This window comes from Lepus europaeus, chromosome 5 (assembly GCF_033115175.1).
Source record: "Lepus europaeus isolate LE1 chromosome 5, mLepTim1.pri, whole genome shotgun sequence".
In the NCBI taxonomy this organism is placed as follows: Eukaryota; Metazoa; Chordata; class Mammalia; order Lagomorpha; family Leporidae; genus Lepus; species Lepus europaeus.
The window spans coordinates 24472817-24494757 of record NC_084831.1 but is presented as its reverse complement, the minus strand read 5'-3'; the positions used below and the strand labels follow the sequence as shown (position 1 = coordinate 24494757).

At 49.3% G+C, this 21941-nt stretch overlaps 1 protein-coding gene across 1 annotated transcript in view; it reads right to left on the bottom strand.

The window, feature by feature from the left end:
* Positions 1–161: 161 nt before the first annotated feature.
* HDAC1 (histone deacetylase 1) overlaps positions 162–21941 on the bottom strand; it is a 37759-nt gene continuing 15979 nt past the window's right edge. The window contains exons 3-14 of the mRNA XM_062190874.1: positions 14576–14693; positions 7981–8055; positions 5856–5994; positions 5264–5405; positions 4155–4247; positions 2881–2989; positions 2658–2798; positions 2092–2200; positions 1870–2000; positions 1460–1612; positions 1043–1091; positions 162–761 (exon numbers count right to left, since the gene is read on the bottom strand). Coding sequence (XP_062046858.1) covers positions 734–761; positions 1043–1091; positions 1460–1612; positions 1870–2000; positions 2092–2200; positions 2658–2798; positions 2881–2989; positions 4155–4247; positions 5264–5405; positions 5856–5994; positions 7981–8055; positions 14576–14693 — 1287 coding nt within the window. The 3' untranslated portion in view covers positions 162–733. The remainder of the gene's footprint in view (positions 762–1042; positions 1092–1459; positions 1613–1869; positions 2001–2091; positions 2201–2657; positions 2799–2880; positions 2990–4154; positions 4248–5263; positions 5406–5855; positions 5995–7980; positions 8056–14575; positions 14694–21941) is intronic.

The window sequence follows — 21941 nt, the reverse complement described above, 5'->3', positions numbered from 1 at the left end:
AGATTTGTGGAAACTAGTTAACCTCCAACCTCAAGGGCAAACTAGAAGGCAGGTAAGTTTACGGGCTTTGTCGTCGTGGGGGCTGCCCTGCCCCTACACGAGAAGGCAGGGAGTTCAGAGCTGACATCAACCCAGGGACTGCCAGGAAACAGAGGCTCAGGTGGGTATAGAAAGGTACCATTTTATTACAAAGAGTCGCACAAAAATGAAAATAGTATCTCAAAAAGGAAGCTAGGCCGCCAGCCTCCACCTGCAGAGCTGGGGAAGACCGAGGGCGGGCAGCACTAGTTTTGGGGCTCACCTGAGGCCAGCGGGACGGTATGACGAGAACAGAACCAACCTAAAAATGGCTAATGTCACCTTAGGGGCTGGAAAGAATAGGAAGTCCCTGAGGACCCAGCCACCCCTACCCTCCTAGAATGTTCAACAGGGGGCACCTTTCCATACCTGGTAGGGAGACACCTTGGTGTGTCTTGTAGCTCCCTTCTACCCACACCTGGAGCCTTTTGTGATTTAAAATCGAACTGGGGAGGGATGGCTGGCAGGGCAGCAGCTATGAGTTTACCCAGCTTGGCTACCCTGGCCTCAGGGCCTTGGTTCTTGTCTAGTCCTCGGGATATTTATATTTAATATATTTTTATATAAATACACAGAAATAGAAAATATAAAATCTTGAGGGGTTAAGGGAGAAAGGTGGGAAAGCTGGCCAGGAGCCAGATCTGGAGACGTCTGCTCAGGCCAACTTGACCTCCTCTTTGACCCTGTGGAGAAAACAGAGACTGGCATGAGATAACCCACCCCAGAGGCCTTGGGGCAAAAGTGGGGATACAATGACTTCCTCAGGCCCCAGGCTGCCCAGGTGACTGCCGGGGGCTGGGGCTTCTTAGCTCTGCCTAGAGCTGCAGAGACGGACAGACTGTCCCTGAAAGAGGCCTTTGTAAGTGGGACCAGCTGTCCCTGCGCCTTCCCTCTCAGAGCAGCGGGACAAAGGGGCTGATGCTCCAATGCCAGGGAGATGGCGGACAGACAGCTCCTTCCTCACCCTTTGGCTTCTGGCTTCTCCTCCTTCGTTTTCTCCTCTTCTGCGACTTCTAGAACGTAAAAGTGCAGGAATGACCAAGGGCAGCCCCTCTGGAAAGACCCGTGCGGTCTTTACCCCAAAACCCCCTCCCAGCACTATGGCTTACTGGACTTAGAACAAGAGAAAAGCCCATCCCAGGCCCTCCCAGTGAGCCCTGCTGAAAACAGACAGGTTGAACCGGTTTTCCAGCCTGCCCCAGCCAGAGCTTGGTGGGCGGAGGCAGCCCCCTGGGAAACTGGGGTGAGTGCTGGGAAAAGTGCTTGGGTGGTATGTGAGAGCCACTGCATTGTGGGCCCTGCTGCTGCTGGGAGCCCCTGAGAGCCCTGCAGGTGTGGCAGGGCGTGGGCTGAGACCCCAGTGCAGGACATCCGGACCTACCTTTCTTCTCTTCGGCATCTTTCTCTTTTTCATCTTCTGTTTTGACTCTCTTGGCTTTCTTGAAGTTGGAAGAATTCTTGCGCCCGCCCTCTCCCTCCTCATCGGAGTCAGAAAACTCCTCCTCACAGGCAATTCGTTTGTCAGAGGAACAGACTAGGAGGCAGGAGATGGAAAGTCGGGGTGAGAGCAGCAGGTTTTAATCCCAGGGTCCATGTCCAGGGCTTTCCTGTGTGTCCTCAGAGACAACCAAGGGACAGGGACCACGAGGAAGAGAGGGAGTGAGCTGACCCACTAGCCTGTTCCTGCAGGCCCTAGAACTTGCAGGTTTCCCAGCAGGCAGGCAGAAATGGCGGAGGGAAGCCCCAGCTGCCTGCTGAGGAGAAGGCAGAGGCCATGAGTCTGTGTCTTACTCGAGATGCGCTTGTCAGGGTCCTCTTCATCCTCATCGCCACTCTCCTCCGGGATGGCATCCTCAGGAATCGCCTGCATTTGGACCCCAGGCGCGTGCGGCAGCATCCTCAGGTTCTCGAACAGCCGCTGTCTGTGGCCAAGGGGAGAAGAGGTGGCTGGGCTCTGGTTAGGGACAAACCAGAATCTGGAAAGTTCAAGGGCTGGCTGGGGAGTATACTCACTTGATCTTTTCCAGATACTCATTAGTGTTCTGGTTCGTCATATTGGAAGGACTGATGTGAAGCTTAAAATCTGGCCCGAAGTATTCGAAGTAGTCATTGTATGGGAGCTCTGGTTGGGGAAGGGGAGGAGACAGTCAGGCGACCCTGAGAATAGCATCTGTGAATTTATCTGGGCTGCTGGTCCTTCTGCTAGATGGGAATGCCTCCTAGACAGGGTGAGACGTGGGTGCCCAGGGAAGTTCCAGTTTCTGACACCGCTCTCCAGTACCCACACCAGGGTCAACAGGCCTCAGTACTCCCTTCTCTCACTATCCCAGTTACCCTGCAGAGTAGGAACTCCAAAGCTATACACAACCACCGAGAATTCTGTGCAAACCGACAGCAGGAGAGGGGACAGAGTCAAGAAGGGCTGGGGAAAGGCAGTGGCTGTGCCATCAGTCCTGAGGGGCCAGGCAGGAGACCTTCAGAGAAACAGAGGCCGAATGTCCAGTGGAAAGGGGGTGCAGAACCTGAGGACATGGGGCCTCCAGCTCCCACCCTGCCTCACTCAGCCCTGGAGCCATTACCATTAGGGATCTCTGTGTCCAGGGCCACAGCAGTTTCATATGTCCAGCACCGAGCGACATTGCGGATGGTGTAACCACCTCCTCCCAGCATCAGCATGGGCAGGTTGAAGCTCTTGACAAATTCCACACACTTGGCGTGCCCTTTGATGGGAGAAGGGGTGCTGAGTTCACAGGAGCACCCAGCGGGACCCTGCCCACCCATCCTTGAGCTACATGGTCTTACCTTTGATGGTCAGATTGAAGCAACCCAGCCGATCCCCAGACAGGGAGTCTGAGCCACACTGTAAGACCACGGCGCTAGGCTGGAACATCTCCATCACTTTGGACATGACCTAAAAGGACACATCCTGGTCACCAACAATCTCAGGGAAAGCTACGTGAGATCCAGGGATAGAAGGGGGGTGGGGGTGGGGCCAGCACTTTCTTCTACTCCTTATCACGCTCTGCTGCCTTCCTGGTGGAGAAAAGGGAGAGGCACGAGGCGGCTCTGCTTTGCCCACGTGGGACAGCAGCTTTTCAGTGTGAAAGGATCTCTAACATCCTTCTGGCTCTAGGCTAACAATGTGAACCCAGAATGGCCTCCCGGTCAGCTCCCTGAATCCTTCCTGTCTCACTGTGCTCCAGGGCCACTTCCTCTAGGAAGCCTTCCTGACTCTTGGTTGCATTTGCTCCAAACATTTGGTCTTACACACTGCATCTGTAGGAAGCCTTTTACCTTTGCACATAGTTTTCTCTCACCAAGGTCTGGTCTGACAGAGGTGAGGACAAAGACCACACCTCAGGCTTCTCTGTTGCCTGCGCTACAAGGTGCATAAGTAGATACTTGATGTCTACTGAGTGACTGCCACAGCTCATTAGGTTAATACTCTATTGACGGTTTCTTGTTGCTTATCTGTGAAGATTTAACTGTTCGGGCTGGCATGCAGTGCCTTCAACACTCCTCCCAGGTGCCACACTGGCCTGCGCACCGCTGCACACGAGCGCCTTTTCACTTTCCCTGGTGCTGTTTCCTCTGCTGAGGACCACCCCTTAGGTCCCCTACCTCCTTCTTCCCATGGGTACCTTCTCCTTCGTCAAAGTTCACCTCTGTGAAATCACCCCTGACGACCCTCCCCAGGGTAGCTGTTTGTCTCTCACTCCTCCGTTCATCCCTCAAAACCACGGGCACTGAGCCAGCCCGCGCGCCAACGCTCCACGCAGACGCTGCCAGAACCTCTGAGCGGGCTCACTGATGAACAGCGTTCCCAGACCAAGCCGGGCCACAAAGGCTGCAGGGAGTCCCTACACTTCCTCTAGTGTAGACATCGGTGTAAGGCAGCAAGAAACATGAAAAGCCAAGGAAACGTCACACTGTTACATCCCAGGAGCTAACTCCAAAGAGATGGAGATATAAAACAACGCAACTGCAAGCTCTCATTTCCCAACCGGCATTAGTAGGGCTGAGTCCCCTAAACCAAGTTGCTGTTTGTAGCCCGCGGGGTGGATAGAGCCACTTACCGGCTTGAAAATGGCCTCATAGGACTCGTCGTCAATCCCATCTCGGAGCGGGTAGTTAACAGCATAATATTTGCCTTTGCCAGCCCCAATATCCTAATCGAGAAGGACATTAAAGTAAAACTGAAAGATGAAGCTGAGGAAGGCGTTCAAGGATGGGGGCTGGAAGGCTAAGGGAAGAGGCAGCGGTTCTGGGAGAGAGGTGGGCCAGGACAAAGCAGGGGCACTCGAGTTAGTGCTGTTCTCACCGGCAAGTCCACATCCCGTCACTGAGCCTGCACGCAGGCCGAGAGCTGGTTATGGGGCCTGAGACTGCATACCCTACCCCACAGCACAAGACTTCTACCTTGGCATTGGGGTAGAGCTGGCTGGCAGCCAGGTCACAGACATAACACCCACTCGCATCAACCTCTGTCTCCAGGGAGCTTTGCTGCTCATTCTTCAACCCCCTTTCTTTCCTCTCCAGGGAGATGTGGCAGGAAGCACAGAGGGAAGCTTCCAACTCACTTCCAAATAGCAAGTGCTCATTTATTCTAATGCTCGCCGTGGCCAACAACTGAATTAGTGCCGCTTTTTCACCTAAGGGCAAAGGCATAGCAAAGCAGCTGAGCTTGCTGTACTCATGCTAACAGAAGCAGATGGTTTGATAAAGTAGCTCCCAAGGATTCTGATCCTGGGTTTCATGGATGGGCTTCCTGATGACTGTTCTACAGCAGACACAAACTTTCATGTACTTTTCTAGGAAGAGTTCACAGCTTTCAGTCAGATGGCCAAAGGAGAAAGTAACCTACAAAGGTTCAGAACCCTGGAGATGACCCACAAGAGTCCCAGTTCCTCGCACAAAACTCAAGGCCTGTGGGGCATAGGACTGGCACATAACGAAACCCAGCTGCGTCCATGAGGGAAGCCCAGAAATGCTAGGAGACCCTTTCTGTCCCACCTTTCCTTTCCTCCAGAATTAGGGACAAAGAGACCACGGGAGGCACTCCCGGCTGGGGGAAAGGTGTTCCGAATGGCAGGAGAGGCAGCAAGTGGTTTTTAGTGGCACAGGATAGGAAAGTTAGAGCTGGCAGCTGAGGGTGAGCTGGTTGGCCCCTAAAAAGAGTTCTCACCCGTAGGTCCCCAGTTCCTGGGAAGTACTCTCCATACTTATGAAAGGACACGGTCATGACCCGGTCTGTGGTATAGAAGGCCTCTTCCACGCCATCGCCGTGGTGAATATCAATGTCAATATACAGCACCCTCTGGTGATACCTAGGATCAGAAGGGGGTCAGGGGTCTGGGGGCTCTTTGGAGATGGGACGCGCCAAGGGCGCCAGGTCCCAGCTTACCGGGCTGGCTGCCTCCCTCAGGTATCTCTAAGCACCAGAGACGTGGAAACTGGCTGAAGGAAGGTGGAAGAGCGGCCGGGTGTCTCCAGAGGCCTGACCAAGCCGACCAAGTCCGTTCTTCCTACTCTATAGCCAGGGTCAACTCCAGCCACACAAGGACACTCTGAGGCAGGATCTGAGCAGCGCCTGCCCTGATCTTGCCGTGGGCTCAGATCAAACCAAGACCCCGTCAAGGAGAGGATGGCCAGAGCCACCAAACACATTCCAGCCAGCACACCGCTAGGAAAAGCAAACTAGGGGGCCAATCCCCGGGGAGGGAAGTGGGAACCTGGCCTAAGGTGCTCCTCCAAGAGACAAGGCCAGGCAGGCATACTTTAGCAGTTCCAGGATGGCCAAGACGATATCATTGACGTAACAGAAGCCAGATGCCTCGGACTTCTTTGCATGGTGCAGGCCCCCAGCCCAATTCACAGCGATGTCCGTCTGCTGCTTATTAAGTTTCACAGCACTTGCTGGGCGTGGGGAGAGAGGAACATAAGCCTGTTACTAAGTCACTCTCCCCTCCCCCCTAGAAGCCCAGGGAACCTAGGGAGAGGGAGGACCTGCCTATTCAATAAGCCAGGCCCCTCCCCTCACCTATTCCAATAGAGAATAAACATGATACCAGTTGCTCTTAAAACACTGTTTTCCACAGACAAAAAAAAAATATTTTTCACCAAAAAGAAAAAACAAAAGAAAACTATTTTCCAAACTGAGGATGGTAACCCACCTTAAAATTGACTTAGTGGGTCATGGCTGGCATGTGTATTTTTAAGTGAAATAGTTTAGAATAAAAATATCAGAGTAACAGTAAAGGTAACTGCACTTTTACAAAACTTTGGCTTTAGGGTGAGAGAGTAAAAGTGTGTGTTTGTGTGTGTGTATGTTCACGTGCATGTGTGTGCCTGCACATGGTATCCTGGATTACCTGTGTAAATTTATTTCTTATTATGGTTCATGGTCAAAAAATTTTGAAATGATACCAAAGATAGGGCTGACTCAAAGTACAAATGAGTACAAAACATGAGAAATATACACCCATGCATGCAAGTGCATTTTTGGCACTGTTAACTTTCAAAGAAATAAAAGCATGGAACAATCTAAATAGTCCAGTAAAAGGAGATAGATTATATCAACAATAGTAGGGCCATAGCATGGAATAATCTATGGCCACTAGAAATCAGGCTGTGGAAGATTTCTACAGATAGAAAAATCCTAGGTTAAAAAAAATGCAGGCACAAAACTATTATACACACACACACACACACCTCAAAAGTTCATGGGAAATGGAAGTAAAAGACAAATTTATTTTGGTCCAAAAAGAATTTTCAAATCTATCCATATATACCATGAGTATTCAAAAAGTTCAAGAAGGCCGGCGCCGTGGCTCAACAGGCTAATCCTCTGCCTTGTGACACCGGCACACCGGGTTCTAGTCCCGGTCGGGGTGCTGGATTCTGTCCCGGTTGCCCCTCTTCCAGGCCAGCTCTCTGCTGTGGCCTGGGAGTGCAGTGGAGGATGGCCCAAGTGCTTGGGCCCTGCACCCCATGGGAGACCAGGAGAAGCACCTGGCTCCTGGCTTCGGATCAGCTCGGTGCGCCAGCCGCAGCGCGCTGGCCGCGGCGGCCATTGGAGGTGAACCAACGGCAAAGGAAGACCTTTCTCTCTGTCTCTCTCTCACTGTCCACTCTGCCTGTCAAAAATTAAAAAAAAAAAAAAAAAGAAAAAAAAAGTTCAAGGAAAACACATATTACAAAAACCTATGTATACATTTCAAATTGTTTTCCACCAAAATAAACTTATATTTTAATTTCATTTTTCCACAAACTTCTTGAAGTACCCTCATATACATATTTTATGTCCAGATATATAAACATGGATAAAGAAAAGACACATAAACACCCAAGTAGTAACAAGGTCATCCATGGACAGTGTGACTGTGTGTGTTTCCCGTGCACTTTTTTTTTTCCAAGATGATACTGGTAGGGGGATACAATAATGATGACAGGAAATAAATATTTGTTAAGAAAGGGTTTCAAGTAGTCCTAGCGGGAACCCAGAAGTTATAGGTGGAAGTGGGAGCTAAGCCTAGGCAGGGACTATTTCTGACCTCTGAAGGTAATTGCCACACTCCTTCCTAAGACACACAAGATGACACTTCCATTTTTATAGCACTTTGGCAGTTCACAAATTGCTTTTATGTACAGCATCTTGACAACCCCAGAGGTCTGCAGGGAATTCCTATATATGAGATTTGCTAGTGGGAGAGGAAGCCAAGGACATCTGTCAGGACCATGCTGGACAATGAGCTTGGGCTGGGACTCAACCAGAAACACATTTTAGAGACCTAAGGACTATTTTACATGGTCACAGATCAGCCCTACCATGATGTGGCCTAAAAGGCAGACCTCGGGAGGACAGACCAGCATAGCCCTTGGGAGGAGATATAGATTCCTTACCTACAGAGCCACCAGTAGACAACTGACAGAATTCAAACAGGCCATCAAATACTGGACAGTCCTCACCAACGTTGACTTGAAAGAAATAAGCAAAAGGTTAATTTCCATAATCCCGTCCAGCTTTTGTTAATATACTTACAAGCTGGTGGGAAAAAAACCCACAGAATGTAGATTCAGAAGGCTTAAGTTCTAGTTCAAGCTCTACTACTTACTGTCTGTGGGACGGAGTCAAGTCATTTAAGTTCTTTGAAGATACAGCCCCTTACCTATAATAAGCACCTAGTTACTGAGAAAACAGAAATTTTACATGAAGAAGCATTTAGCAACTTGGAAAATGTTGGTTCATTCGTTTAGGGAGAAAGTATCCTTTTCCCAGCCTAAGTTTGTTCCTAGACCTCACTCCTGGTGACCGAGGAAGTGAGAACAGGGACCTGCATAAACTCACTCCCTGAGCGCTTACAATCTGACAGATGCTGTGCTCAATGCTTTAAATACCTGATAACATTTATCCTCACACCATCAACTTTTTTTTAGTCTTTTTTTCAAAGGCAAAGAGACAGAGACATGTCCTATGTGCTGATTTACTGTCCAGACGACAGCAACAGCTGCAGCTGGGCTGAGCCAGACTGAGGCTGGGAGCTGGGAGCTCAGTACAAGTCTCCCCCAAGAAAGGCAGGGACCCAACGACTTGCGTCATCACCTGTTGACTTCTAAGTGCATATTAACAGGAAGCTAGACTCAGGAATGGAGTCGAACCCAGGCATTCCATATTGGATGCCGGTATCCCAAGCAGTGTCTTCACTGCTATGCCAAATACTTGCCCCTTATGCAATTTTCTGTGGTAGGACTTGGTTCCATCTTATAGATGGGGAAACAGGCTCACAGAGGCGGGCTGCTAGGAAATGGCAGTCAGTACGCAAGCTTTGGCTCAGCGGTCCCAAACCTGGCGGAAACATGCTTGCTTCTTTCCCCAACTACTTCACATATAACACAATCCCAATCAATCCCCACAATAACCCCAGGAGGTGAACAAACAGATACGGAGAAGTTAATTGACTTGCCCAAGTTTATATAACCAGGCAGTGCCAGAACCAGAAATCAGGATCCAGGAGTCCTGACTCCCCACAGTCCAGTGCTGTTCCTACTACACCCATAAATGACAACCACAGTATTATTATTTCAGACCTAAAGGTACAAACTAGCCCGTGATGTGGAAACACATGCAAACAACAATGCAAATGAAACAAAAAGGCAGGAAGGAAAGCACACCTGGAGGCTGCAGACTCTCAGAGCTAGAGAGGAACCTTACAGCTCCTCTTTCAGAATAGGAAACTGCTGAGACATCAATAATACACAGGAAGTCAGAGGCAGGAGCGAACTAGATTCTTACTCCTGTCTGGCTTCCCCTTTGCACCCACTGTTACCAATAGGGGTTCCCAAAGTAGAGCAAGGAGCAGCCCTGGCTTGGAGACACTGGGACGGCTCAGTTGGCCGCAGTGGCAACATCTCGAGACACAACTGAAGCTCTACATTTGCAATAACCACAAGAGTTACCAACTCTTGTTGCTGCCCTAAACTTGGAAGGTGTGCAAGACCTGGTGCTCTGAGGAAGTGGGGCTGTACAAGGGAGCAAGGGGTGGCTCTCTTCCTCACTTCTTGAGTAAACACTGGGAGGCTTTGTCAATAAGAACTTTGGTCCCTTTGGTCCCTGGCACAGGCTGTTTATCCATTAGCAACTGATTTCCCTTTGGCTGCTTCCTCCTGTATAGGGGCTGGTCTGCCTCAGTCCCCAAAGCTGTGTTTATAGTCCCATTTGGGAGCGAAGCCCCCTGGGAAGGAATGGGTATTTTTGACTTGAGAAAAAAATATTTCACTTCAGGCTCCAATCAAACATTAATCCCCAGCTCAGCAATCTGTGATTAATAGATAGAAGAAGGGAAATGGATGAGAAGACATTCACCTATGAGGCCAGGGAGGACTTTTCTATGGGCTTTCCCTCTTCCTGCTATAAACAGTCTTTCTTTTTAAGGCTAGTTTCAAACTAATGGGGAGCAACACATGGGCAGGGGCTGGTGAAGTCGGGGAATAAAGCTAAGCAGAGAAGGCAGTAGAAACGATCGCAGAGGGCCTAGTGCAATGGCGCAGAGGATTAGAGCCCCGGCCTGCAGCGCTACTATCCCTAATGGGTGCTGGTTGGAGTCCCAGCTGCCCCACTTCTGGCCCAGCTCCCTGCTAATGTGCCTGGGAAAGCAGCAGGTGGCCCAGGTCCTTGGCCCCTGCACCCGCGTGGGAGACCCAAAAGAAGCTTCTGGCTCCTGGTGTTGGAACAGCTCAGCTCTGGCCGTGTGGCCATTTGAGGAGTGAACCAGCAGAAGGAAGAGCTATCTCTACCGCTCTCTGTACTCTGTCATCCAAAAAAAAAAAAAAAAAAAAAAAAAAACTATTGCAGAAAGCACTCCGTGGGTTGAAACACTGCCTGCAGGACAGAGCTTACATCCTGGTGGTGGGGACAGGGGGTGGGGGCAGGGCAGAGAATGGGTATGTAATCAAGGGGAGGTGTCCTGGAGGACTTCAACTGTATGGAAAACGTCTTCATTCTTAGGCTGGGGACTTGAATGTTCACTATCTTTATACAATTTTGCCTGAAATATTTTTTATGTACCATATTTATTTATTTGAAAGGCAGAAAGATGGAAAAAAAGAGACAGAGAGACATCTTCCATCTGCTAAATGCCTGTAGCAGGGCTGGCTGAAGCAAGGAGCCATGGAACTCCAGCTGGGTCTCCCACATGGATGACAGGGACCCAAGCACTGGAGCCACCATCTGCGGCCACCATGGCACATCAGCAGGAAGCTGGATCAGAAGCAGAAGTGAGATTCGATTCCAGGCACTTCAATATGGGATGCAGGTATCCCATGCAGTGGCTCAACTCACTGCATCACAACACCCGCTCCCATCCATTGTTTGTTTGGTTTTTTAAAAATATTTATTTGAAAGAGTTACAGAGAGAGAGAAGGAGAGGCAGAAAGAGAGAGAGAGAGAGAGAGAGGTCTTCCATCTGCTGGTTCACTCCCCAGTTGGCCGCAATGGCCGGAGCTGCGCTGATCCGAAGCCAGGAGCCAAGAGCTTTCTCTGGGTCTCTCACATGGGTGCAGGGGCCCAAGGACTTGGGCTATCTTCTACTGCTTTCCCAGGCCATAGCAGAGAGCTGGATTGAAAGCAGAGCAGCTGGGACTAAGAATCAGCACCCATATGGGATGCCGGTGTTTCAAGCCAGTGCTTTAACCAGCTACGCCACAGCACCGGCCCCCTGTTATTTTAAAAGTACAGTTTTACCTTAGTACCTGTGAGAGATGATTCCCAAACCATGTTAAGTTTGTATATCTTCCCATATACTTTCATTTTTAAAATTTTTTGAAAAGATTTATTTATTTGAAAGGCAGAATGAGAGAGGGTTTGGGGGAGAGGGCAAGGAAGAGATCTTCCATCCACTGATTCACTCCTCAAACAGCCGCAACAGTTGAGGATGGGCCAGGCCGAAGCCTGGAACTCCATCTGGGGCTCACACATGGGTGGCGGGGGCCCACGCACTTGGGCCATCTGCTGCTGCTTTCCCGGGAGCGTCAGCAGGGAGCCGGATCAGAAGCAGAATATGTGGGGAGCAAACTGGAGATCCCATATGGGACACTGGTGGCTTAAACCACGGTGCCACAATGCCAGCAACTCCCATATACTTTTAAATCCTCTCCAGATTACTTCAATATAATATATTTTTATTTATTTTATTTATTTATTTATTTTGACAGGCAGAGTGGACAGTGAGAGAGAGACAGAGAGAAAGGTCTTCCTTTTTGCCGTTGGTTCACCCTCCAATGGCCGCCGCGGTAGGCGCGCTGCGGCCGGCGCACCGCGCTGATCCGGTGGCAGGAGCCAGGTGCTTCTCCTGGTCTCCCATGGGGTGCAGGGCCCAAGCACTTGGGCCATCCTCCACTGCACTCCCTGGCCACAGCAGAGAGCTGGCCTGGAAGAGGGGCAACCGGGACAGGATCGGTGCCCCGACCGGGACTAGAACCCGGTGTGCCGGCGCCACAAGGCGGAGGATTAGCCTACTGAGCCACGGCGCCGGCCTTACTTCAATATAATATAATATAAATTCTATATAAGACAGCCTCAAACTTCCTGACCTCATTTCCAATGAGAGAAAATCCCAGAACCTAATTGTTTAATGCAAATCTAGGAAATGCTGGTCTCAGGAAAATTGCAGTGGAGGGAGAGAACCTGTATGCCACTCAGGATCTAATATTGTATCTGCCTTGACAGATTTGTAAATAACAAAAACAGTATGTCATAATATTCATAGCAGTAGCTACCACTCATCAGGGTAGGTACTTTGAATACATTACCTTATTTATCCCCCATTACAAAGCAGGCACCAGTATCTTCCTCTTGAAGAAGGAAAGTAAGGGTTGGCACTGGGCTGCAGCAGGTTAAGGTGCTGCCTGAGAGGCTGGCATCCCATAATGGAGGCCTGTCTGCTTCCCTTCTGATCCAGCTGCCTGCTAATGCGCCTGGCAAAGCAGCAGAAGCTGGTTCGAGTACTTGGCCTTTGCTATCCATGTGAGAGACCGAGATGGAGCTGCAAGGTCCTGGCTTCAGCCTGGCCCACCCCAGCCAATTTAGCCATTTGGGAAGTAAACCAGCAGTGTATATCTCTTCTCTCTCCATCTCTCCTTCATTTTGTCACTCTGCCTTTCAAATAAATAAAATAAATTTAAAAATAAATAATATTTATAATGTGATAATGTGCAGAGATTAGGAGACTCACTCAAAAAACACATAGCAAGCAATAGCACTGAGGATTCAAACTAAGACATGAAAACTCATTCGACACCAGACTGCATCTCTAAGGAGAATATGTTGAGAGGGAGGTTTGATCCCTGGCTTAAAGGGGTTACAGAAACCCCAAAGCCACCGACAGCAAAGGAATGAATGTGTGCCCCTTGCAAGGAAATAAGACCCTGCCAGTTCAGAAAGCAAGCACATCTCTTCAAGGGGCAGCAGCTCCTGGAGTGGTGAGGGGCAGAGAAACAATGCCCCAGGAAGGTCTCACCGTCCTCTCATCACCACCACCTGCACGGTTATCAGAACTAATAAAGAACTTTCTTACATGGGAGTCAGACTACCTTGTGGCCAGTAAAAATCATAAATACCATAAACTTCCTGGTATTTTCATAGAAGCTGTCATAAGCCAATCAAATCTTCTGGACAATACTGTCACACGGTTCTACTGTATGAAGTGCTTCTAAAATAACACAAGGGAGGGGACAGTGCTGTGGTGTAGTGGGTAAAGCCACCACCTGCAGTGTCGGCGTCCCCTATGGGCACTGGTTTGAGTCACGGCTGCTCTACTTCTGATCCAGCGCTCTGCTACAGGCTGGGAAAGCAGAAGATGGCCCAAGTCCTTGGGCCCCTGCACCTGCGTAGGAGACTCGGAAGAAGCTCCTGGCTCCTGACTTCGGATCAGCCCAGCTCCGGCCGTTGCAGCTGTTTGGGGAGTGAACCAGCAGATGGAAGACCTCTCTCTTTGCCTCTGCCTCTCTGTAACTCTGCATTTCAAATAATAAATAAATAAGTCTTATAAACAAATAAATAAATAACACATAGGAGAAGTTTTCCTAAATTTGGAAAAAAAAAAAAAACTTCCCACAGCTAAAATAATCACCAAGAGTCCCACAGACTGCATATGGCTTTTGCAATGGGACAGGTTCTAGAGTTTCAGGAGGAAGGGGCAGGGGCAGAATCTCCACAGATCAATGATCACATCACCTGGAGGCTGTCCTGTGTGGCCTCTACAGTCCCAGTTAACACAGAGTTAGAGGGGCCGGCACTGTAGCGCAGCGGCTTAAAGCACTGGCCTGAAGCACGCCGATGCTAGTCCCAGCAGCTCCGCTTCCAATCCAGCTCTCTGCTGTGGCCTGGGAAAGCAGCAGAAGATAGCCCAAGTCCTTGGGCCCCTGCACCCATGTGAGAGACCCAGAGAAAGCTCTTGGCTCCTGGCTTTGGATCAGCGCAGCTCTGGCTGTTGCAGCCATCTGGGGAGTGAACCAGCGGATGGAAGACCTCTCTCTCTGTCTCTACCTTTCTCTGTGACTCTTTCAAATAAATAAAAATAAATCTTAAAAAAAAAAAAATGATAGAGTTAGAGCACTTTCAGTCAGACAGGAATCATCGATCACATGGCCAAGCCCATTTCACAAAAGAAAAGTCTGAGAGGAAGTGACTCGCCCAGCCAGTTAAGAGTTAAGAGCTGGGCCCTGGACCTGCTGCCTCCCCTCCCCGGTCAGTGCTTCTTCCATTGCAGTCATCACAGTACTCTTGGGACGGTGTTCTGAACCTCACTGGAAAAAGTCCAACCACTATTATTTACAATCGGGAAACAAGGAAAACCAGACTTAAGAAAAAAGACACACTTTGACACCCAAGGGAAATCAGATGTCGGCCTGAATGGGAGGCGCGAGGAAGGGCGGGTGGGCCTCTCCACTGGAAAGGGAGACCCGCCAGGAGCTCGAGACTGGGGGGCCAGAGCGGACTCACATCGCTGCATCTGCTTGCTGTACTCGGACATGTTATCTGGACGAATGGAGCGCAAGAACTTTATGTAGTCGTCGCTGTGGTACTTGGTCATCTCCTCGGCATTGGCTTTGTGAGGGCGCTAGGGGGCAGAAGGGAGAAAGGGCAAGTCATTCTCAAGGACGGCCAATCCTCGCTCAGTCTACTTTCAGCACATAGTTTTAGCACTGAGCTAGGTGCTAAAAGGACAAAAAGAAATAACTGATTAGATTCGGGCCTGAAGAAGCTTACAATCCAATTAGCTCCACAAGATTAACAAAAGGGCCTGGGTGTCATAAAACCTAGGACTGCAGCTCGAGCTGTGCTGCTTGGCCAGGTCATCACGTCTTGAGCCTCAATTTCCTCACCCTCTAGGGACAATATCTAACTCAGGGAAGCTGCAGGAACTGGAAACGGTCAGACCTCTTTGCAGACTGGAAAGGGCCTTCCAGATCATTACTTTGTATTATTAAATATAACAACATGTAATTATGTACCAAATGACTCCAAGAGTTCAGGAGATCAAGTGAAGAAAAGCTGTCAACTAATGACAACTGACCAGAACGCTGACAATTCTGGTCTCGTGCTCCTCACAAAACTTCCTTGCTGTGATAAGTTACCAGTTATCCCAACATTCTAACCACTCCTTCCTTCTTTTTAAAAAGGCATGGTGGACGGGGCCAGCGCTGTGGCGTAGCAGGTAAAGCCGCCGCCTACAGTGCCAGCATCCCATATAGGCGCCGGTTCAAGTCCTAGCTGCTCCACTTCTGATCCAACTCCCTGCTAATGCACCTGGGAAAGCAGTGGAAAATGGCCCAAGTGCTTGGGGTCCTGCACCCACATGGGAGACCCGGAAGAAGCTCCTGGCTCCTGGCTGTGGATCAGCTCAGCTCTGGCTGTTGTGGTCATTTGGGGAGTGAACCAGTGGATTGAAGACTCTCTCTGGCTCTACCTCGCTCCCTAACTCTGTCTTTCAAATAAATAAAATAAATATTTTTTTAAAAAGTATTTATTTATTTATTTGAAAGCCAGAGCTACGGAGAAGGGGAGAGACAGAGATCTTCCATCCATTGTTTCACTCCTGAAATGACTGCAATGGTCAGGGCAGGGCCAAGCCGAAACCAAGAGCCAGGTGCTTCATCCAGGTCTCCCACGTGGGTGAAAGGAGCCCAAGCATTTGGGCCTTTTTCTGCTGCGTTCTGAGGTCATTAGCAGGGAACTGAATTGGAAGTGGAGTAACTGGTACTTGAACAGGCACACAGATGGGATGCTGGCATTGGAGGTGGCTGCTTTCCCCCACTATGCCACAATGCCAGTCCCCCCATAACAACCTTTTAATGTTCATACTATTATTCTCATTTTGCAGTCATGAAATTACAGCAGACAAAGGTTAGTGACTTGCCTAGGGATACAGTTAGTAAACTGGAATAGGAAGCTGGAGGTCTGGCTCCAAGTAAGTGATTCTCACTTAATCCTCAATTTAAAAAAATTTATTTATTCATTTGAAAGGCAGAATTACAGAGAGAGGAGAGGCAGAGAGAGAGACAGAGAGACAGAGAATCTTCCACCCACTGGGTCACTCCTCAAATGGCCACAACAGCCAGGACTGTGCCAGGCCAAAGCCAGGAGCCAGTAGCCCCATCAGGGTCTCTCACGTGGATACAGGGGCCCAAGCACTTGGACCACCATCTGCTGCCCTTGCAGGAGCACCAGCAGGGAGCTGGATCAGAAGAGGAGCAGCCGGGACTAGGATCGGTATCGATATGGGATATCAGTGCAGTAGGCAGTAGCCCAACTCACTGTGTCATGGTTCCGGCCCCCTCACTTAATTTAATAAGGAATTTAAGATTGAAAGACAAATAGTACTTTATCAAAAATGCCCACACTGAAAGAAGCAAGATTTGGCTCCAAATCCCAAGTTATTTTACTATACCCTTTACCCTCTTGAAAATATCACGAAAGCTTGGCCGTGGCTATTCCTTCTAGAGACATGACTGCCCAGACTCTAACTCCATCTTCATCTTTGTTTTGAGCTCCAGATTCACAATTCTTTTTTTTTTTTTTTTTTTTTTTGACAGGCAGAGTGGACAGTGAGAGAGAGAGAGAGAGACAGAGAGAAAGGTCTTCCTTTGCCGTTGGTTCACCCTCCAATGGCCGCTGCGGCCAGCGCATCGCGCTGATCCGAAGCCAGGAGCCAGGTGCTTCTCCTGGTCTCCCATGGGGTGCAGGGCCCAAGCACTTGAGCCATCCTCCACTGCTTTCCCGGGCCTTAGTGGAGAGCTGGCCTGGAAGAGGGGCAACCGGGATAGAATCTGGCGCCCCGACCGGGACTAGAACCTGGTGTGCCGGTGCCGCAAGGCGGAGGATTAGCCTGTTAAGCCACAGCGCCGGCCCAGATTCACAATTCTAATAGCTTCCCAGACAGCTTTAAAGTATTTTTAAATTTTTAAAAAGATTTATTTATTTATTTGAAAGGCAGAGTTACAGAGAGGCAAAGGCAGACGGAGAGAGAGCTCTTTCATCTGCTGGTTCACCCCCCAAATGGCCACAACAGCCAGAGCTGGGCCAATCCAAAGCCAAGAGCCAGGAGCCTCCTTCAGGTCCCTCACGTGAGTGCACTGCTTTCCCAGGCTGTAGCAGAGAGCTGGATCAGCTGGGATTTGCACTGGCACTCATATATAGAGGCGGCAGCTTTACCCACTACACCATAGCACCAGCCCCAAAATATTTTTAATTTTTAAAAAATTATGTATTTACAGGGCTGGCGCCGTTGCTCAACAGGCTAATCCTCCGCCTTGCGGTGCCGACACACCGGGTTCTAGTCCCGGTCGGGGCACCGGATTCTGTCCCGGTTGCCCCTCTTCCAGGCCAGCTCTCTGCTGTGGCCAGGGAGCGCAGTGGAGGATGGCCCAAGTCCTTGGGCCCTGCACCCGCATGGGAGTCCAGGAGAAGCACCTGGCTCCTGGCTTCGGATCAGCGTGGTGCTGATGTATGTATGTATTTATTTACAGGGCCGGCGCCGTGGCTTAACAGGCTAATCCTCCGCCTAGCGGCACCGGCACACCAGGTTCTAGTCCTGGTTGGGGCGCCGGATTCTGTCCCGGTTGCCCCTCTTCCAGGCCAGCTCTCTGCTATGGCCCGGGAAGGCAGTGGAGGATGGCCCAGGTCCTTGGGCCCTGCACCTGCATGGGAGACCAGGAGAAGCACCTTGCTCCTGCCATCGGTTCAGCGCGGTGCACCAGCTGCAGCGTGCCGGCCGTGGTGGCCATTGGAGGGTGAACCAACGGCAAAGGAAGACCTTTCTCTCTGTCTCTCTCTCTCACTGTGCACTCTGCTTGTCAAAAAAAAAAAAAAATATATATATATATATATATATATATATGTATTTACAGAATTATTCTTAGGTGTTTAAATCCAATGGAAAATTGATCCCTGTTAAAAATAAGAGTGGGAATAAGAGAGGAAGGAGATACACAGTTTGACACACGCTCCCTCAGACTTACCCCTAAGGGTAAAGCTAAAAACTTGCCATTGGAATCCAAATCCCATTAAGTTGGCAGGTACCAATACCATCTTACTAGTTAAAGTGATCAGTTTAAGTTCATAACTGATTATAAAGATAGGAGTAAGTGTCAAAGGGATCACATAAATAACAAGTGTCTTATTTATGATAGAATTAAAAAGGAGAGAACGGTACAACATGGGAAGCAGGATACACAGCAGATTCACAGAATTACAAATGCCCTAAATAGCACTCTGGCCTCAGACTCAGCCCTTAAGGCATTCGGGTCTAGCTAAAAAGCCCATGAGAGTATTTTAGGCATGGAAAGCCAAGACACTGTGGGGAAAAATGACCTAAATGAAAGATGTCTGTGAGTGAGATCCCAGTGGAAAGAACAGGCCATCAAAGAAGGAGGTACCTTTCTCTGAAGGGAGGACAGAACTTCCACTTTGATTATGGCCCTGTCTAAATAAAGTCAGAGTTTGTCAACTCAAGAGGCCTCCATAGCCTTGGCAGCTCATGATAAGAGCCTCGGGTGATCACTGACATCATAAATGAGTGTCAATTGTTAACAACAGGAGTCACTGTGCACTTGCTCCCCATGTAGGACCTCTGTCCTTAATATGTTATACTATGAGAATTAATGGTAAAACTAGTCTTCAAGCAGTACTTTATACTTTGTGTGTCTGTGTGGGTGCAAACTGGCCAAGCCAAGTTGGAAACCAGGAACTCAATCCAGTTTTCCCATATGGGTGGCAGTGACCCAACTGCTTGAGCCATTACCTGCTGTAATTAGCCATTACCTCCTGCACATTAGCAGGAAATTAGAATCAAGAATAGAGCTGTGGCATAGCAGGTAAAAGCCGTTGCCTGTAGTGCAGACATCCCATATGGGCACCAGTTCGAGTCCCCAGCTGCTCCTCTTCCAATCCAGCTCTCTGCTATGGCCTGGGATAGCAGTAGAAGATGGCCCAAGTCTTTGGGCCCCTGCGCCCGCATGGGAGACCCAGAAGAAGATCCTGGCTCCTGGCTTCGGATTGGCCCAGCCATTGTAGCCAATTTGGTAGTGAAGCAGCAAATGGAAGACCTCTCTCTCTCTCTCTCTCTGCCTCTCCTTTTGCTCCTTCTGCCTCTGTGTTTCTCTTTCAAATAAATAAATAAATCTTTTTAAAAAAAAAAGGGGTGGGGGTAGAGCTAGAACTTGAACCAAGGCATTCCAATATGCAGGTATTCAGGGTGATTTTTTTTTTTTTTTTTTTTTGACAGGCAGAGTGGACAGTGAGAGAGAGACAGAGAGAAAGGTCTTCCTTTGCCTTTGGTTCACCCTCCAATGGCCGCCACAGCTGGCGCGCTGTGGCCAGTGCGCTGCGGCCGGCGCACCGCGCTAACCTGACGGCAGGAGCCAGGTGCTTCTCCTGGTCTCCCATGGGGTACAGGGCCCAAGCACTTGGGCCATCCTCCACTGCACTCCCGGGCCACAGCAGAGAGCTGGCCTGGAAGAGGGGCAACCAGGACAGAGTCCGGTGCCCCGACCGGGACTAGAACCCGGTGTGCCGGCACCGCAAGGCGGAGGATTAGCCTAGTGAGCCACGGCACCGGCCCAGGGCGATTTTTAACTGCTAGGCCAAACACTCCCCCTCAAAACTTCTTTTACTCTTTCAGTGGATGATACCGAGATCTGGGGCCATTGCTTTAGCAAAGCACATTAAGCTGCCACTTGTGGCACCAACTCCAACATCCAATATCAGAGTGCTAGTTTTGAGACCTGGCTACTACTATGCTTCTTCTTCTTCTTCTTCTTCTTCTTCTTCTTCTTCTTCTTCTTCTTTTTTTTTTTAAGATTTATTTATTTATTTGAAAGAGCTACAAAGAGTCAGAGAGAGAGAGAGAGAGGTCTTCCATCTGCTGGTTCACTCCTCAAACGACTGCAATGGCTAGAGTTGGCTCACCCAAAGCCAGGAGCCAGGAGTTTCTTCTGAGCCTCTCTCACAGGTGCAGGGGCCCAAGGACTTGGGTCATCTTCCACTGTTTTCCCAGGCCATAGCAGAGAGCTGGATTGAGGTGGAGGAGCTAGGACTCAAACCGGTACCCCTATGGGATGCTGGCCATACAGGCAGCAGTTTTATCACTATGCCACAGCGCTGGCCCCTACTATGCTTCTGATCCAGCTTCCTGCTAAGGCACCTGTGAAGGCAGAGGAAGATGGCCTACGTACTTGGACCCTGACACGCATCGGGGAGACCTGGGTGGAATTCTTGATTCCTAGCTGCACCTGGCACAGACCTGGCTGTTGCAGACATTTGGGGAGTGGACCAACAGATGAAATATCTCTTCTGTCTCTCACTCTATGTTACTCTGCCTTTCAAATAAATAAACCTGTTTTTAAAAAAATTATACCAAGATCTACTCAGGCTGAATAGACAGATGTCATTTGATATTTTAAAATTAATTATTTTGTTTTATTTGAAAGGCAGAGAAACAGAGATCAATCATCTGCTTGTTCACTTCCCAGAGGGAGAGAGAGCAAGCTATCACCTGTTGCTTTACTTCACAAATGCCTACGACAGCTAGGGGTGAGCCAGGCTAAAGCCAAGAGCCTGGAATTCAATCCAAGTGTCCCTGCATGGGTGGCAGAGATGCAAATACCTGAGCCACGATCTGCTGCCTCCCAAGATACAAACATTAGTAGGAAGCTGGATCAGAAACAGTGGAGCCAAGACTAAAACCAGGCATTCCAATATGGCATACAGGCACTGCACCCACTCCTAAATGCCATTGTAAAATTCTTCCTTTTGGGCACTAGTGCAATGGCCGGCATCTGCTCCTGTTCTGGTCCAGCTCTCTGCTATGGCGAGGGAAAGCAGTAGAAGATGGCCTAACTGCTTGGGCCTCTGCACCCACGTGGAAGACCTGGAAGAAACTCTGGGTTCCTGGCTTCAGATCGGCCCAGCTCTAGCCATTGTGGCCACTTGAGGAGTGAACTAATAGGTGGAAGGCCTCTTTCTCTTTCTCTCCCTCCCTCTGCCTGTAACTCTACATCTCAAATAAATAAATAAATCTTAAAAAAAAAAAAAAATTTCCCTTTTGGGACCAATGTTGTGGCACAGCAACGTTAAACTCCCACCTCTGAAGCCGGCATCCCATATGAGCACTGGCTCAAGTCCTGGCTGTTACACTTCTGATCCAGCTCCCTACTAATGTGTCTGGGAAGGCAGCAGAAGATGGCCCAATAGGAGATCAGGATGAAATTCCAGTCTTGTCTCTTTGGCCTGACCCAGCCCTAGCCATTGAGGCTATTTGGGTAGTAAACTAGCAGATGGAATATCTCTCTCTCTCTCTCTGTAACTCTGCCTATCAAATAAATACAATATCTTTAAAAATAAAGTGAAATGAATCTTGAGTAAAAAATTCTCCTCTTTTTTGCTTTCCCAAACCACTGCCAGTCCCTCCCATACCTCCATAATCTTGATTGTACGCACTCCTGTATTTCTCCTCTGCTCTCTTCCCCAGGTTTCCTGTTCTCACTACCATGCCCTCACCTGCTCAAGACAGCAGAGTTACCAGCTTTGATTCCTCTCACTCCTCATGCACTACATTCAAGTTCTCTAGAAACTGCAGTCTACTCCGTTCGTTTCCATCCCCAGTCACCACCCTCTGGCAACAATCTACGACCTGGCTCCCAGCCTCAATCTTCACCATGGTGTACCTCTTCTCAATTCTATAGGCAGAGTAATCTGTGTAAAATGCAAACTGAATCACCTCACGCCCCACTATAAATACTTCAGAGGCTTCATGACACACAATAGCAAGCTCCAAGTCTTTAACCTTGCTTAGAAAACCAGAATAATC